The sequence below is a fragment of the Saccopteryx bilineata genome, chromosome 4 (genome assembly GCF_036850765.1).
Source record: "Saccopteryx bilineata isolate mSacBil1 chromosome 4, mSacBil1_pri_phased_curated, whole genome shotgun sequence".
Taxonomy (NCBI): Eukaryota; Metazoa; Chordata; class Mammalia; order Chiroptera; family Emballonuridae; genus Saccopteryx; species Saccopteryx bilineata.
In genome coordinates, this window is record NC_089493.1 from 28,560,332 (window position 1) to 28,577,966 (window position 17,635).

The 17,635-nt window shown below is 40.8% G+C and overlaps 1 protein-coding gene across 3 annotated transcripts in view; it reads right to left on the reverse strand.

The window, feature by feature from the left end:
- RBM25 (RNA binding motif protein 25) overlaps positions 1 to 17,635 on the reverse strand; it is a 53,671-nt gene that overhangs the window by 4,424 nt on the left and 31,612 nt on the right. For all 3 annotated transcript variants that reach the window (XM_066277058.1, XM_066277059.1, XM_066277056.1), the window contains 9 exons: positions 14,712 to 14,998; positions 12,756 to 12,978; positions 12,557 to 12,646; positions 8,861 to 8,934; positions 7,170 to 7,320; positions 4,847 to 5,171; positions 4,208 to 4,482; positions 3,380 to 3,478; positions 2,485 to 2,532 (listed from right to left, as the gene is read on the reverse strand). In XM_066277058.1, the coding sequence (XP_066133155.1) occupies positions 2,485 to 2,532; positions 3,380 to 3,478; positions 4,208 to 4,482; positions 4,847 to 5,171; positions 7,170 to 7,320; positions 8,861 to 8,934; positions 12,557 to 12,646; positions 12,756 to 12,978; positions 14,712 to 14,998 (1,572 nt within the window). The remainder of the gene's footprint in view (positions 1 to 2,484; positions 2,533 to 3,379; positions 3,479 to 4,207; positions 4,483 to 4,846; positions 5,172 to 7,169; positions 7,321 to 8,860; positions 8,935 to 12,556; positions 12,647 to 12,755; positions 12,979 to 14,711; positions 14,999 to 17,635) is intronic.

Here is a 17,635-nt window from a genome sequence, read left to right on the forward strand (position 1 = left end):
CTGGAAATCTAAACAGCTGTATCAACTGGCTAGGCAGCAGAAAACATGTTATTATCTGGCTTTGGACATCAGATAGTGCCTGGACAATAAGTAACCCAACCTCAGAGCTCCTTTTGCGTAGGCACTTCACTATGCCACACCCTGACAACTCTGAAGCTCAAAATGGAAGTTTCCCCAGTCACTTGTCATTTTATATCATGCTTGATGTTTCTTCTTCCTCCCTGACTCTTCTTCCCGCACTGCCTTCCCACTGTCCTTTGTACCCCTATTCCACTTCCATACTACCCATAACTAAACTTCTTTCATTAGTGTTTTCATTTTATCTTAGGAAAACTTGGCATGCCCCCTAAATACCCCGACACTCAGAATTTTCCTCATATATTTTTTTATTGTTTATTTTATTGATTTTAGAGAGAAAAAAGAAGAGAGCAGGAGAGAGACAGGAACATCTGTGCTTTGTGTGTGCCCTGACTGGATATTGAATCAGCAACCTCCATGCTTTGGGACAATACTCTAACCAACTGAGCTATTTGGCCAAGGCAAATATTTCTCACTTTCTTTTTTTTTTTTTTTTTGTATTTTTCTGAAGCTGGAAACGGGGAGAGACAGACAGACTCCCGCATGCGCCCGACCGGGATCCACCCGGCATGCCCACCAGGGGCGACGCTCTCCCACCAGGGGGCGATGCTCTGCCCCTCCGGGGCGTCGCTGTTGTGACCAGAGCCACTCTAGTGCCTGGGGCAGAGGCCAAGGAGCCATCCCCAGCGCCCGGGCCATCTTTTGCTCCAATGAAGCCTCCGCTGCGGGAGGGGAAGAGAGAGACAGAGAGGAAGGAGAGGGGGAGGGGTAGAGAAGCAGATGGGCGCTTCTCCTGTGTGCCCTGGCTGGGAATTGAACCCGGGACTTCTGCACGCCAGGCCGACGCTCTACCACTGAGCCAACTGGCCAGGGCCTATTCCTCATTTTCAAAGCGCTAGTCTCCATAGGAAAGGGGAAGAAGCTGGATCTTAGCTGTTTCCATCCTTGTAAGCAGTATCTCCACTGAGGTTCATGAGAGCTCACTACACTGCACTTTTAGCGTAACAGCAGCTTTCTAGCAATGCCTTTCACCCACATTAAAGGAGCAATCTGGCACTAGGCTCCCGTATTTCTCTCCAATCCCTGTCCCAACATGTAATAATTTCAATTTCTAGGTGTATACCCCAGGCTTGAGGTTCACTCAAGTCATTCTATAAAATGACATCACTCTGCCCCATGGCCATATTTGCTATCATCTGGACTGATCTGCCACTTGTATTAGTCCACTAGAGTGCAATGCTCTGCCCATCTGGGCCGTCTGTCTGTTGCTCAGCAACCAAGCCATATATATATATATATATATATATATATATATATATATATATATATATTCATTTATTTTAGCACCCAAAGCTGACAGCTAACTCACTTAAATCAATCCAGCCATGGCTGCAGGAGGGGAGGAGAGAGAGGGAGAGAGACAGAGAAAGAAAGAGAAGGAGGGGTGGAGAAGCAGATGGGTGCTTCTCCATCTGCTTCTCCTATGTGCCTTAACCAGGAATGAACTCGGGACATCCACATGCCATACTGACACTCTACCACTGAGCCAACCAGCCAGGGCCCACCACTTGTATTCTTAAACATTCTACTCTCTGACTGTAACTTCTCTTTCCAGTTGTTTCAATTCAACACACCTCCCACAATCTACCTGGAACCACGAGTCCTTGACTCATTCAAACCAGCAGCTATCCTCCAATACTATTTCCTTCTCCTGCTAGCTTGGGCTCGTAAGTCCATTCAATCATTCTCATCTTTACCATCAATACTCTTCTTCCTTCCTTTGATCGCAAAAATCACAGTATTAGATAACTGCATCCACTGACTCCACTGTAATATGCAAATTACATGCAATTGGGATTTGATGTTTGATCACTTCCAACAATCATTCCCTGTCTAAGTGACAACACAATTATACAATTTTCAAGTCTCCATTTAGATGGTAATTCCTCTGATGCTTTCCCTAACTGCTCTCAAGACCGACCATCAGATATTCTATCTTCTCAGCCCCTTTTGATGTATCTCTATTATAGCAAGTATATTAGAGTATCACTCTTGGTATACCTATCTCCCTAATAGTTAGTTCAGGGCAGATGTTCCACTTTATTATGCTTCTAACACATTGCTCTACCCAGTAAGCACTTAATAAATGCTCTCTAAATGTATTAATAGGTCTAATGTTTACATTTATACAAACATGAAATGTGGAAAAGGGGAGAGACTGGTCAAAAAGAAAACCCTAATTTCAGTGTTGTATAATCATATCTTGCTGTGGGTGCCTTTATCCTCTTTAAATACATATTCAAATTTTAATTCAGGTATATAAAAAGTTCCTGGAACCAACAGAGGAAATTAATCAATTTGTTCACATAGATTTTAATATATTATAACAATGAATTTCTAACTTACCATAGCAACGTCATCTAAAATGCTCTGAGGTGAACTATGAGCCATAACCTAAACAAAACAAATAATTGGCATTTTGAAAACAAAAAAAAACAAAACAAGAGCAACAAAACAATTCTAAGCTACCTTCAAACTAGTATGAGAATTTCTTGTGGCTGAGGAACCCATCTGTAAATTTCTTAATCCCCCAAAGCTCACTCTCTTCAATGGATATTTAATACCACAACCTGGAATTAATCTCTCTAGTATCTTGTTTTCTAATTCAAATCCAGACTTAACAAGTTTTAATACTACAATAATTACAAGTGGAAAGGGTAGCCTAATCTGCTACTCCTAATGTTAAAACAGGGAGAAAACTAGCATTTCCTTAAAAGTAATTAGTTATTCTGTTATAGAAATATGGCAATAGTAACTCAAACTTTGAGGTTGTTGGGGGGTTTCAAGAAGATAAGGTTATATAAAATGCTTACCACATACTTGTTAAGAACACAGCCTGGCACATAGTAATCAATCAATAAATATTACGCTATGAAGGAAACTATTTGCTCTTCCTCCAAAGGTTGGACGACTGACAAAGAAACTGATGAGACAAGCTATCAGCTATTTCCACAAAACTGCCTCAACTGGACTTCAGCAGCATTCTAACCATTAAGACAAGAAGGTGTTGAAAAGGCATTCTCAGGGGCAGGGAGAGAAAAAATTGGCAGCAGCTCTCTGAATTGAAAGCATGTAGCGTGAGGGTCAGAAACATGGTAGAGGGATTCATTTAAGTAGCCATGAATCTCTTAATTGAAATGAAACTATCATAGACTTGCTCTAAAAGATATTTCACTATATAAAGTATGTAATATTTGAAAGTATGAAACAAATACTGGGGATAAAGGGAAAATAGACTAACCTTAGAACAAACAAAATCGACTAATGTGGCTTCTTCTTCACCTATGTATTCTATAATTTTCTTATTAATCCATGGTCTAATTCGTCGTTCCATCAATATCTGCAAAACAAAATATGGTTACTAAACAGAAGAGATTTTTTTTTTTTTCTAAAATTGGAAGTGGGGAGGCAGTCAGACTCTCACATACACCGACCCAGATCCACCCGGCATGCACACCAGGGGGCGATGCTCTGCCCATCTGGGGTGTTGCTCTGTTGTGGCCTGAGCCATTCTGGTGCCTGAGGCGGAGGCCATGGAGCCATCCTCAGCGCCCAGACCAACTTTGCTCCAATGGAGCCTTGGCTGCGGGAAGGGAAGAAAGACAGAGAGAAAGGAGAGGGGGAAGGGTGGAGAAGCAGTTGGTGCTTCTCCTGTATGCCCTAACCGGTAATCGAACCTAGGACTTCCACACGCCAAGCCAATGCTCTAACGCTAAGCCAACTAACCAGGGCCTAAACTGAAGAGATTTTTAATCACACAAACTTGTGATTTTTTTTGGAATATTAAAATATAATCATTCTATTATACTGCTAACAAAAATTAGGGGATATATCAAAATGAATATGAAGCTATAAAACATTCCCTAATTTCTGTGAGCAGTGTACTTACTTCTAATTTACAAAGACTTCAAGTACCAACAATAATTTCAACAATAATATACTAAATTCTCAGCAATGTCAAGACTTCAGCCACATTATCATCCCTATTGCTCATTAATAGAATCACTGAGTTTGTATGATATATTCAAAACCATTTCCAATAAAGTGGTAAAATACAATTTGCACTCACAGAATCCACAATAGACCAATCCAGGGGATAGGCAAAGAGCTCAGGTTTGGCTGTAGGAATTTTCTCAATGAGACTCTTAATGTGTTTGCGCTTTTCTTCGGTGTTTACAGTGCCTTTGGCAGCATTTTTATCATCTTCACCATAATCCAAGGGAACCAGTTTCCTTTTTCGGGGCACATCATCACTGTCTTCATCCTCAAATTTGTTAAAGACACTATCTACAGGGAGCTTCTTTCTCTTCACAGAATTAGGTTGACCAGGACTATTGGAAGCACCTACAGTAAAAACACTGTATTAGCACAATGATTTAATTTTTAAATGTTACATTTCACAACCCACCATCCCCTCAAAAGCAGTAAAATATACTTCCACAAATCTACAAAAGATCCCAACTATAAAAAATAACTCACTACTCACAAGTGCTAGAAAATTTAACTTTTCACTTCTTCTCAGAACTTGAGGCAGCTGCAGATATAGGAGCACTACTAGAACTATGAAAACAATAGTGAGCTAGAAAGGCATTTTCGAATATTTTTCTATCTACCTACCAAGCAGCACACATATCATTGTTCTCTAAGGCAAAATTTAGGTGTCTGAAGAGGGGGAAAAACAGAAGAAAGGAAGGAAGTGCTAACATACCCAATTTAAGACTTAGTCCTATTTTTGGCCTATGCTCTTCAGGTTGCTGTTGATCCGGCGAGTTTTCGTGAGGAATAATGATACCACAGGGAGACTCATCGCCAGGAGTGTTGGGGGTTGCGTTGCCACTGGCAGAGGAAACAGATGGGGCGGAACTGATAGGTCTCAGAGTTGGTTTGAGACAGGGCTTCTGCTCGGGCTCTTCCTCCTCTTCTACGGGTTCCTCTCGTTTTTCTTCTTTTTCTTGCTTTTCTTCTTCCTCTTCCTCCGATTCTGGTTCTTGTTTTATTTGTGGTTGCCTGCGCCTCTCAGCCTCTTGTTCCATCTAATACCAAAAGTAATCTGATTCACTTAAACAGACCACAACTATATTCAATTCAATTGCCTTGTTTTATATCATCCCTATAAAAATCACTACTTTTCTTTTTCATTGGGAATACTGAAACTCTGCCTGCTTCTACAATAAGAAAGCTGAGTAAATCTCTAAAGTACATTAGGCACTCTGACTACATATATTACCATTCTTCAGTGGTTTGTATTCAAACCACAAAAGCACAGTGTAGAAAGAGGTTTCAAGGAAAGTTTCATTAAAAGAAATTCATTTCATGTGAGTAACACTTCACAGAAATAAAAAATATAAGACATCTTGGAAATGTTTAATTAAGTTGTAAATGAAGTAATACTAACAATTTGTATAATAAAGTGCTAATAACCTTTCCAAACTAGTAAGATTCATGAAGCATAAAAGTGCATTTTCCTTATAAACTAAACAACATAGTAGGCTTAAGGTGACATGATACCACTGTCACCCCAATAAATTTAATTAAAAAAAAATTTTTTTTAATTTATTCATTTTAGAGAGGAGAGAGAAAGGGAGAGAGAGGAGAGAGAGATGGGGGAGGAGCTGGAAGCATCAACTCTCATATGTGAATTGACCAGGCAAGCCCAGGGTTTCGAACCGGCGACCTCAGCATTTCTAGGTCGAAGCTTTATCCACTGCGCCACCACAGGTCAGGCCAAAAAAAAAATTTTTTTTTTAATGACCTGCCTGTCCTGTGGTGGCACAGTGTAAAAAGAGTCAACCTGGAACACTGAGGTCGCAAGTTCAAAACCCTGGGCTTGCTCAGTCAAGGCACATACGGGAAGCAACTACTATGAATAGATGCTTCCGCTTCTACCTCCTCTTTTTTTTTTTTTGTATTTTTCTGAAGCTGGAAACGGGGAGGCAGTCAGATAAGACTCCCGCATGCGCCCAACTGGGATCCACCTGGCATGCCCACCAGGGGGTGATGCTCTGCCCATCTGGAGCATCGCTCTTTTGCAACCAGAGCCATTCTAGCGCCCAAGGCAGAAGCCATAGAGCCATCCTCAGCGCCCAGGCCAACTTTGCTCCAATGGAGCCTTGGCTGCAGGAGGGGAAGAGAAAGAAGGAGAGGAAGGAGAGGGGGGAGGGATGGAGAAGCAGATGGGCGCTTCTTCTGTGTGCCCTGGACGGGAATTGAACCCGGGACTCCTGCACACCAGGCCGATGCTCTACCACTGAGCCAACCGGCCAGGGCCTCTCTCTCTCAATTCTTTTTTTTTTTTTTGTATTTTTTCTGAAGCTGGAAACGGGGAGAGACAGTCAGACAGACTCCCGCATGCGCCCGACCAGGATCCACCCGGCACGCCCACCATGGGGCGATGCTCTGCCCCTCTAGAGCGTCGCTCTGTTGCGACCAGAGCCACTCTAGCGCCTGGGGCAGAGGCCAAGGAGCCATCCCCAGCGCCCGGGTCATCTTTGCTCCAATGGAGCCTCGCTGTGGGAGGAGAAGAGAGACAGAAAAGAAGGAGAGGGGGAGGGGTGGAGAAGCAGATGAGCACTTCTCCTGTGTGCCCTGGCCGGGAATCGAACCCGGGACTTCTGCACGCCAGGCCGACGCTCTACCACTGAGCCAACCAGCCAGGGCTCTTTCTCAATTCTTTAAAAAAAAAAAATGGGGGCCTGCAGAGGTGGGCGGCCCCAAGAAAAAATAAAGGCCTGAAGCCTGTCCTGGTGGTAGCACAGTGGATAGAATGTCAGACTGGAACTCAGAGAACCCAGGTTCAAAATCCCGAGGTTACTGGCTTAAGTGCGGGCTCATCAGGCTTGAACATGGGATCACTGGCATGGCTGGGAACCCCCCCCCCATCAAGACACATATAACAAGCGATCAATGAACAACTAAGGTGCCTCAACTATGAGTTGATGCTTTTCATCTCTCTCCCTTCCTGTCTGTCTCTAATTTAAAACAAAAGATCTGATAATCTTAAAAGAACTGTTATGAATGTGATAACCACTCACCCTCTGTAGCTCTGCATCTGGATCTGGATGCCCTTCTGCCAGAAGTCGCTGCCTGATTTCCTCTAGCTCTTCCTTCTCTCTTTTCCTATCCCGTTCATCTGCTTCCATCTCCTTCTCCCTATCACGCAACCTTTTCTGAAGTGCACTTCCTCTGCAAAGGAAAATCATAACAGGCCTTATTTAATACTCAAAGCATCAACTATTGCACACAATGACTCCAAAAGCACTTTCTTTCAATACTAAAAGCTGCGTGTTAACAGATTGAAGACTCTTAATATCCTGTTTCTACAGAACACCCAGGACATCATGATCTCTACATACCACTATTTAACAAGTGAGCATTGTCTTATCACTTACCACCATGCCTCATTTAGTCATTCTAAATAACTGTCCAGAACAAGCAGAAAAGTAGTTTCAGAGACAAAAAAAAGCTCTCAATCTGTGCCTATTGCACAGGGAAATCCCAACACATAATGTGTTTTGCTGGATGCCAAGTTGTGAAAAACTAACATAAATAAATTTTCTTTTGTTTTTAATTTTTCTGAAGTGAAAAGCTGGGAGGCAGAGAGAGACACTCCCTCCCACATGCACCCGACTGGGATCCACCCAGCATGCCCAATAGGGGGCAATGCTCTGCCCATCTGGCCCGTTGTTCCTCTGCAACCGAAGCCATTCTAGCGCCTAAAGCAGAGGCCATGGAGCCATCCTCAGCACTGGGACCAACTTTGCTCCAATGAAGCCTTGGCTTCAGGAGGGGAAGAGAGAAATAAAGGAGAGAGGGTAGAGAAGCAGATGGGCGCTTCTCCTGTATGCTCTGGCTGGGAATAGAACCCGGGACTTCCACACCAGGCTGACACTCGATCACTGAGCTAGCCAGCCAGAGCCATATTTTCAATTAAAATAAATTCTTTCCCTTGTGGTAACAATTCCGAGAAAGTAGTGCAGAAACAATAGAAATCAGAGGTTCTATCTAGCAGTTTTTTACATATCAGAATGTTGAAATTATGTAGTTATTTTATGATTCAATAAGTGTACATTTTTTGCATTTTCTATAAAATCAAATTCTTGGCATTCTTCAAATTTAAGTCGCTAATTCTAATATTTTAATCGTTTGGGCTCCAGAATAAACTTAATTATATATTAAATGCCTTTACTACATACCTAGATCGTGTGAGCCACACACGAGAATTAAAAAATATATATATTTATATTATCCATCTCTTTTAGAAATGCCATAACAAAGAGATGAAGGAAGGCAGGCTTGGCCAATTCTCATTTCACAGTAGATCAACTAAGTAGGGGAAGGGGATAGAAGGGTGTTCTTGCTATGTGGCACTCATGAAATCCTTGAAGACAATTTCTAGACCCCTTTACACTGTTATAAAAATCAATTATACTTCCTATAAAAATTGGACCTCTTTAAAACATACAAAGAAAAGTCTGTAATACTATTATGGACTTTCCCTGAGAAAAGATACATAGACTTGTCAATCCTTTGCCAGGAACTCTTTCCTCTACTGCCCAACTGCCCTTCCCAAAACAGCGTATCAGCTATGGTGGTGATTATAAGATGGAATATAAAGATTTCGTTCCTTGTTACCCCGCTGAATGAACTGCACTCTCTGGTAGACAAGGGAAAATACAGCTAATAAAATGCTAAAGTATGAGTTCACAAAGCAAAGCTTCTTTACCTGTAGTATTTGGGATCATCTCTATCATCATCATAATCTTCTAAGAATTCTTTTAGTCGTTTAGCTTCTTTTGCCTTTAAGGAAATGAAGGACAAATTGTACAAAATTAATACAAAGGTCATTTAGGTTACACCCTCTTCTTCTCTTGGGAACAGATTTCTTGTATCCACACCACTTGAAACTTATAATTCTCATATACTACATATAGTAGATGTAACAGGATTTTTTTGCCTTTTACTTGTAAGTCAGATTTAGAACTTATCTTTGAAATAAAAACCACATGTATTATGCTACAATTTTCTCTCTGAATATAACCTTCAAACAACAGCAATTATATATTTTCTAATTAATAAAATGTGAACACACCAAGAAAGAAAACTCAAAGTTATCTTAATGTTAACTGAACAAAAATATTTCACATTTCATTTGTAAAGAAATGATACAAGCAGTTTTATGAAAGGCAGGATGAAATATTTAAATCATGTTGATGTATCAATTTAGAGGCAATGCCTGTCTCAGTTTAAGGACACAAACCATGAAAGTACATGAACCTCTTACTCCTATTGCTGGAATTTCAAATATAACAAATACTATATTTATTAGCAGTTATAGCTATATATATATATGTATAATACAGAATCTACATCTATATAATGTCGACAACTATTATAGCTATATAAAAAGCAGGTAATGTTGGTTTCTGACTACAGTAAAATTTTCACACTTCATCCAGTTCAAATCTTAACTCTGTAAAGATTTCCCTAATCTAATTATCTAACCATGACCAATTCCTCCCCTAGCCAGTCTCTCTCTACTCCCAAAATACTGTGAACATAACCTCATCAAACCTTAACACACTCACACATGGTACAGTAAGTACCTTCCTTTCTGACAATACTACTCATTTATTTCAAAGTTAGAAGCTGTAGTTATCCTTGTATGCCTAGTACTTGGCACAAGGCTGGGACATAATGTATACTCAAAATATGTCAAATAAAGCAGACTATCAAGTAGCAATGATAATACAATAATCTAAAAACACAAGAAGGCCCATAAGGTAAAGACTAAAACATTGTCACCACTCTTGAAGAGCAGAAACTTCTATTTTTTGTATCAGATATTTCTGTTACTTGAATGTTTTTATAATGAGCAAACAACAGCTTTTGTAACTGTTTTTTTTTAATTCCCCCAAAAATAAAATAGGATAGTTTACACTAGGAAGATAGATTTAAGCTTTGCTTATAAGAAGCAGAATCACTTCAAATCTAATACACAATGTTATTGATGACAAATATTTCTTCAAGTAATTATGTCTCTTACTATTTTATTTCCTTCCTATTTTCTAACCTACGAGTAAGATAATTCTAGAACAAGAGCTTTAATTCAGGGAAATAAGAAGTATTTTAAATAATTCTATTATGTCAGTGGATGTACTATACAGAACACCCCTGCTATCTATCTGGTGGCTGCATGCACCCTCCCTTAGGTTACTTACAAAAATTCCCTCTATGTCTCATGTTCAAAAACTATTTGAAAAAGATTCCTAACTTCACTGAAGTTTTTGGGAAAATAATCTCCAAACTGGAGATAAAGAAATTTTCATGAAAATTTTGGCAAAAACAGTACACATGGAACATATTTCTTAAGCAAACACTATGATAAAATATATTTTTGGGCCCTGGCTGGTTGGCTCAGCATTAGAGCGTCGGCCTGGTATGCGGGGGACCCAGGTTCGACTCCCGGCCAGGGCACATAGGAGAAGTGCCCATTTGCTTCTCCACCCCCCCCTCCTTCCTCTCTGTCTCTCTCTTCCCCTCCTGCAGCCAAGGCTCCATTGGAGCAAAGATGGCCCGGGCGCTGGGGATGGCTCCTTGGCCTCTGCCCCAGGCGCTGGAGTGGCTCTGGTCGCAGCAGAGCGACGCCCCGGAGGGGCAGAGCATCGCCCCTGGTGGGCAGAGCTTCACCCCTGGTGAGCGTGCCGGGTGGATCCCGGTCGGGCGCATGCGGGAGTCTGTCTGTCTCTCCCCGTTTCCAGCTTCAGAAAAATACAAAAAAAAAAAAAATATATATATATATATATATATATATATATTTTTTGTAATCTTAGTAACAACTTAAAATGCTTCACTGTTAGTTTATCAAACCAATGCAAATGTGAAAAACAAGATGTATTTTTTTATGATTATCAGTCAAAAAATAACCTAAAAAACACTAAAAGCTATAATTTTATATACAGAAGACAATTAATTTTAATTTATAAAACCAGAGGTCTTGGCCCTGGCCGGCTGGCTCAGCGGTAGAGCGTCGGCCTAGCGTGCGGAGGACCCGGGTTCGATTCCCGGCCAGGGCACACAGGAGAAGCGCCCATTTGCTTCTCCACCCCTCCCCTTCTCTTTCCTCTCTGTCTCTCTCTTCCCCACCCGCAGCCGAGGCTCCATTTGAACAAAGATGGCCCGGGTGCTGGGGATGGCTCTGTGGCCTCTGCCTCAGGCGCTAGAGTGGCTCTGGTCGCAACATGGCGACGCCCAGGTTGGGCAGAGCATCACCCCTAGTGGGCGTGCCGGGTGGATCCTGGTCGGGCGCATGCGGGAGTCTGTCTGACTGTCTCTCCCTGTTTTCAGCTTCAGAGAAATGCAAAAAAAAAAAAAAATAATAAAAACCAAAAAAAAAACCCAGAGGTCTTCTTATGACACTCTCTCCTCCATCCAAATGTATCAACCAATACAGAACATCAAAGCCTCTTTAATTTCAAAAAATGTTACACATTAGTTTTTCTTTTTTTTTACAGAGACAAGAGAGTCAGAGAGAAGGATAGACAGGAACAGAGAGAGATGAGAAGCATCAATCATTCGTTTTTCACTGAGACACCTTAGTTGTTCATTGACTGCTCTCTCATATGTGCCTTGACCATGGGGCTACAGCAGACTGAGTAACCCCTTGCTCAAGCCAGCAACCTTGGGTCCAAGCCGGTGAGCTTTTGCTCAAACCAGATGAGTCCGCACTCAAGCTGGCGACCTTGGAATCTTGAACCTGAGTCTTCTGCATCCCAGTCTGATGCTCTAACCACTGCACCACCGGCTGGTCAGGCTGCAGATTCTTATTCAGAGAACGTTCTATAAATTCTTCTTTTATATATTACACTACAACAGAATTTGAAAAGTATGCCAATAGGTAACTTTATCTGAACAGCAAAACCGTGAAAAATAAGAGGAAAGAAAATTTTGGTATACTGAAAGTATCTCAAAAGTTACCAAAATATGTAAAATTATATTGGGAGCTCATAAAGTTACTTCTGGTTAACAGTAAAGATTTGATCTCATTTATGCCTGAAATTAACTCATTCCCCCTACCCCCCGGAGTTAGAAGCAGAGTGGCAGACAGATTCCCACATGCACTGGACCAGGATCCACCCTGCATGCCCACTAAGGGGCGATGCCCGCTGCTCCTCTGCAACCAGAGCCATTCTAGCACCTGAGGTGGAGGCCATGGAGCCATCCTCAGTGCCAGGACCAACTTTGCTTCAATGGAGCCTTGGCTGCGGGAGGGGAAGAGAGAGATAGAAAGGAGAGAGGGAACAGTGGAGAAGCAGATAGGCGCTTCTCCTGTGTGCCCTGGACTGGAATCAAACCTGGGGCCGGCGCTCTACACTGAGCCAGCTAGGGCCTGAAATTACTCATTTTTAACCTAGATTATTACCATTTCTCTTCTTCTTTCTTCTTCTCTTTCAGCCTCTTTCTCATACTCCCGGGTTTTCTTTCGTTCTCTAATCTCCCAATTCTTAAGGCGCTAAAAAAAAAATTGTGAGAGCTTTAAATATATAATCAAAGGGTTCTAAAATTTTTGACTAAGCTACTAAGTACCAAGCTATACAAATAAAAGCACTTCTTCAAGTTACCTCTTGATAAGCAGCTTCTTTCTCTCGGAGTTTTCTTTCAAGTTTTCTTCGTTCATATGCATCCTCTTCATCCTCTTCTCGGTCCCTCTTCTTGTCTTTCTCTCTTTCTCGCTCCCGTTCCCGTTCCCGTTCTCTCTCACGCTCACGTTCTCTTTCTCGTTCCCGTTCTCTTTCTCTTTCTCTTTCCCGCTCCCGTTCCCTTTCACGATCTCTGCTCTTTTCTCTATGTAAAAAGATTTTTGAAAAATCGTCAGTCTCCTGTTTTCCTTTAAAAAACAAGAGAACAACATACACTATGAAATATATAAATTTACAAGACAGGATTCAGCATTTGAATTCTGCAGAACTGTAAACTCCTCTTTAGTCATCAGAGAGACACAAGATAATTCCAGCCCTAAATTCTGAATTCACCGTTAATACATATTGACAGTTCAGAATACAAAACAAAAACTACCCTTAGGCATAAAAAAAAATAGGTACAGTTAATGAACAAGTTAAGAGTCTATTTCAGCCTGACTAGGTGGTGGCGCAGTAAATAGAGCGTTGGTCTGGGATGCCGAGGACCCAGGTTCGAGACCCCAAGATTGCCAGCTTGAGCGCGGACTCATCTGGTTTGAGCAAAAGCTCACCAGCTTGGACCCAAGGTCACTGGCTCAAGCAAGGGGTTACTCGGTCTGCTGAAAGCCCGCGGTCAAGGCACATATGAGAAAGCAATCAATGAACTAAGGTGTCGCAACACGCAATGAAAAATTAATGATTGATGCTTCTCATCTCTCCGTTCCTGTCTGTCCCTGTCTATCCCCCTCTCTCTGTCTTTGTAAAAAAAAAAAAAAAAAAAAAAGATTAAGAGCACTGAACTTCCAGTTCCAGCAACTGGTGAACTGTCCTAAAGTGGACCTCCTTCAGCTACAATAAGATGGAAAATGTGCAACTCAGAAATGTTTATTTGAGGCCCTGGCCAGTTGGCTCAGAGATAGAGTGTCGGCCTGGTGTGCAGGAGTCCCGGGTTCGATTCCCGGCCAGGGCACACAGGAGAAGCGCCAATCTGCTTCTCCATCCCTCCCCCTCTCCTTCCTCTCTGTCTCTCTCTTCCCGTCCTGCAGCCAAGGCTCCATTGGAGCAAAGTTGGCCCGGGCGCTAGGGATGGCTCTGTGGCCTCTGCCTCAGGTGCTAGACTAGCTCTGGTCACAACAGAGCGACGTCCCGGGTGGACAGAGCATCGCCCCCTGGTGGGCGTGCCGGGTGGATCCCGGTCGGGTGCATGCGGGAGTCTATCTGACTGCCTCCCCATTTCCAACTTTGGAAAAATGAGAAAAAAAAAAAAAAAAAAGAAATGTTTACTTGAAAACTAGCTTAACAAAAGTAAGTGCTTTTCTTTCTTCCCTTCTACTCTCCCTTTTACTCTTTCTTTGTTCATATTTGATCCCACATTTCTAAAGAATTTGAGATGATTCATCAATTTAAATCAATATAACTAAGAAAAATTTCTAAATACAATAACAAAATTACTAGAAGCCATAGAGTAAATTTAGAGTCTGGAACATAAGTTGTGGGTGTCCACTGGCTATAGGAACAAATAAAGACACCAGAGGCTAAAAGCAGTGGTGCCAGAGTTGATTTTCAAGTAGTGACATAACAAACCTCAAGGGAACAGTGACCAGAAAAAAAGACCACCAGCCCAGGAAGAAAACAGAGAATCCTACATGTCTGCCCAGAGGCCTGGGTGGACAGTTAGTGTGTTCTGGGTCAGTAAAAACCGGCTTAAGACAGAAGCTAATCCTAAAGATGAAAACTACTTTCACCAATGATTTCCAAGTGTGATTCAGCAAATGAGACATGCTCTGTGGCTAAGGAATTTCTCTCATCACATAAATGTAAATGGTCCTAGAAAGAGTCCTAACCTGAAGTTCAATTATAACTATTAAGAAAACAGTATAAACTTCTATAAAGTCTTACCTTGATCGACTCCGATCCTTATTCCGGTCTGAACTCCTTTCCCGATCGCGGTCGCGATCTCTCTCTCGATCTCGGTCTCGGTCTCTCTCCTTTGTCCGGTCACGATCCCTATCCCGTTCTCGTTCCCGCTCCCGTTCCTTCTCTTTTTCTCGTTCACGTTCTCTTTCCCTTTCTCGTTCCCGTTCTCGCCTTTCTCGTTCCCTTTCACGCTCCCTCTCTCTTTCTCTCCGTTCTTTCTCAATTTCCTGTCTTTCTTTTTCTTTTTTGCCTTTCTCTTCTTCCAGTTTCTAGAAACCAATAAAAGAACTTTTAGAGTTAACTCTGTAGCTCCAGCATTCAGATTTTTCCCAGCACAATGCCCAATATTAGGAACAACAAAAAAACCACTGGCACTTTACTGTTAAATACTTGTGGTTTTACTTCACACATTAAACTGAAGCAATCACAAGACTAGATTTCGTGCACAACCATATACTCTACATAGACCAGGAATCTCCGATCTTGGATGCTGGGAGATTAGATCAAGTGTGGCTGGCCACTCAATCATTATATAACTAAAACGACCATGAAAAATGTGTTGGGGTTCATAATAATTTCTAGAAATACAATCACTTGGCTAGAACATAATTCTTCCCATTATAAATTTCAGTAAATCAGTGGGTCTATTGATTCTAATTTCAAACCCAGACTGCCCATTAGCTAAATGCTACTCGTTACAGGTTTTAAAGAGGTAACTGTAATGCAACTAAATAATCTGCCCTCTATTTTGCCCACCCTCCAAAAGGCAAGGTGAATTCAGGCAAGATCTGCTTTACTGTCTATAGAAACATTTACTCCCACCATTACAAGATGGACAACCCACCAAATTCAGAAACCTGAAGATCACTCCAAGCAAAAACTTAATTGTAAAAACAACATTTATGCCCATTATGCCTATAAGACAATAAAAATATATCAACAGTGATAAATCCATCCTTGGAAGGAACGATTTCATGTTAACTTACAGATTCTGTGCTAGGACATGGATCGCCAACACTGGATTTACCTTGCCTACAAGCTATGTTTCTGGGAGGAAGAGCAAGTACACGGTTCACAAATAAACCAAATAACAATGTCAGACCAAGTTTGTACCCTGACAAGATTACCAGTGTACCACACGGTTTTTATAAAAGCTCAGGAAAAACTACCCCAAACAGGAAAAGCAAAACAAAAACAAAACACATTTATCTTTTCGGTTCCATGTTTAGAGTCACTGAAATGAAATTTAAACTGTAACAATAAAATGTGCAATTTTTTTTTCTTTTCTCAGTCATGTAAGGCATTTAAAACAACTTTAAAAAGCAATCTTACCTGTTATACTTTTTCTCTTGCTCATGGATCAGAGAACTGACAGAGGATTATGAAAGAAAAGCTAATGCATGAGAAATCAATATATTCAGCTGCTGTGCCAGCCTGTATCAAAGTAGAATATAGGCAAAGCTAATACTGAATACATTGAAATTACAAAGGAAAGAGAAAAAGGAATGCCAGAAAGAGGACAGAAGGTGAAAGCTATTTAAAGGGGCAAATTCTAATTTCTGAAACAGTTCTAATGGACTATAAAAATTTAAATTATAAAATGGAGCTAAACTACATAAAACTTACCTCAGTGTCATACACTTATAAAGAAATGTGTTAATTTCTGAGATAAATACTTACAGATTATTTTAGTTGTTCCAATCATTTCTTTTGCAGAATTCCTTTTTTTTTTTTTTACTCTTGCTTATTCACTGCACTACTTATTGCTTAGGAGTATAGTTTCACTTAAGTAAGTAATCATTTGTTTCAGAACTCATTTCAAAGGTTTTGTTTGTTCTAAGTAAATGAAAAAGTGAGTGAATCTGCTCCATACTAAATGCATTTCTGAAAGATTATATATGCAGTAAATAGATACACACACACATATATATGTATTTTAAGACAAAGACCGAAGAAAGAAGAAACGAAGTCTAAAATGATGTAAGAAAGTAACGGAATAATGAGCTAAGGACAGAAAAATAATCATAAATCTTACCTTATTCTCTCTTCAGACTCGTCCGTGCTGTAAATGGACGCCCCCTGCCACGCTGATACCCTGACAGTCTGTGGTTATTTAATAAACTCATACCAAAACATGCAAAGGTTCACTGAGCTCATTTCTGTTACTCAAGTTTTAAACATTTCCTTTAACCATATCACCCAATAAAAAGAAGAGCCTTTTCATTTTGACATTTTGTTAAAGCATATTTTGAAAATCCAAAACATTCCCCCCAACCCCCACTGTGAAATAAGTCTAAGGCAGTCAAATGCCTTACAGCTTCTCAAACTATGAAGCAAATATCTTGAATTAATTATTTAAAAACATGATTTCATCATATTTTACCAATGACATGACAAGGTTTAACAAATAATAACAAAAAGGTGGGTAAATCACACGCACAACTGTATACACTATTTTTCAAGTTTACTCAGACCCTGAATTTGAGTATTAAACCTAACCAGTTAATCCTTCAAAATGACTGCCCATGGACTACCCTCTTAACTCTGAAAATCAGTTTGGGAGAACTGCATTTGTGCTTTTAGACATTTAATTCCTGAAAAAGCACTGTTTTTGTGAGCTAGGGCTGGGCCTGGAAAGTGTTCAGCAGCATTGAATCGATGACATTTATAGTCAACTTGAAAATTTGAAAGCAACAGGAAGAAATAAGATTAAATAAAGGAAAAAAATGAGTACAACATATCACTGAATTAAAGGTCACTCAGTCTCATGAGGAAGAAACAATAGTATCTTATTACCTCTAAAATCAAAATATATTTAATGCAGTGTTTGCATTTCACCGCCCATAAGCATCACGTTCAACATCAGCGAACATTCACAGATGCATTCACTGTCTTTGAGAGAAGCT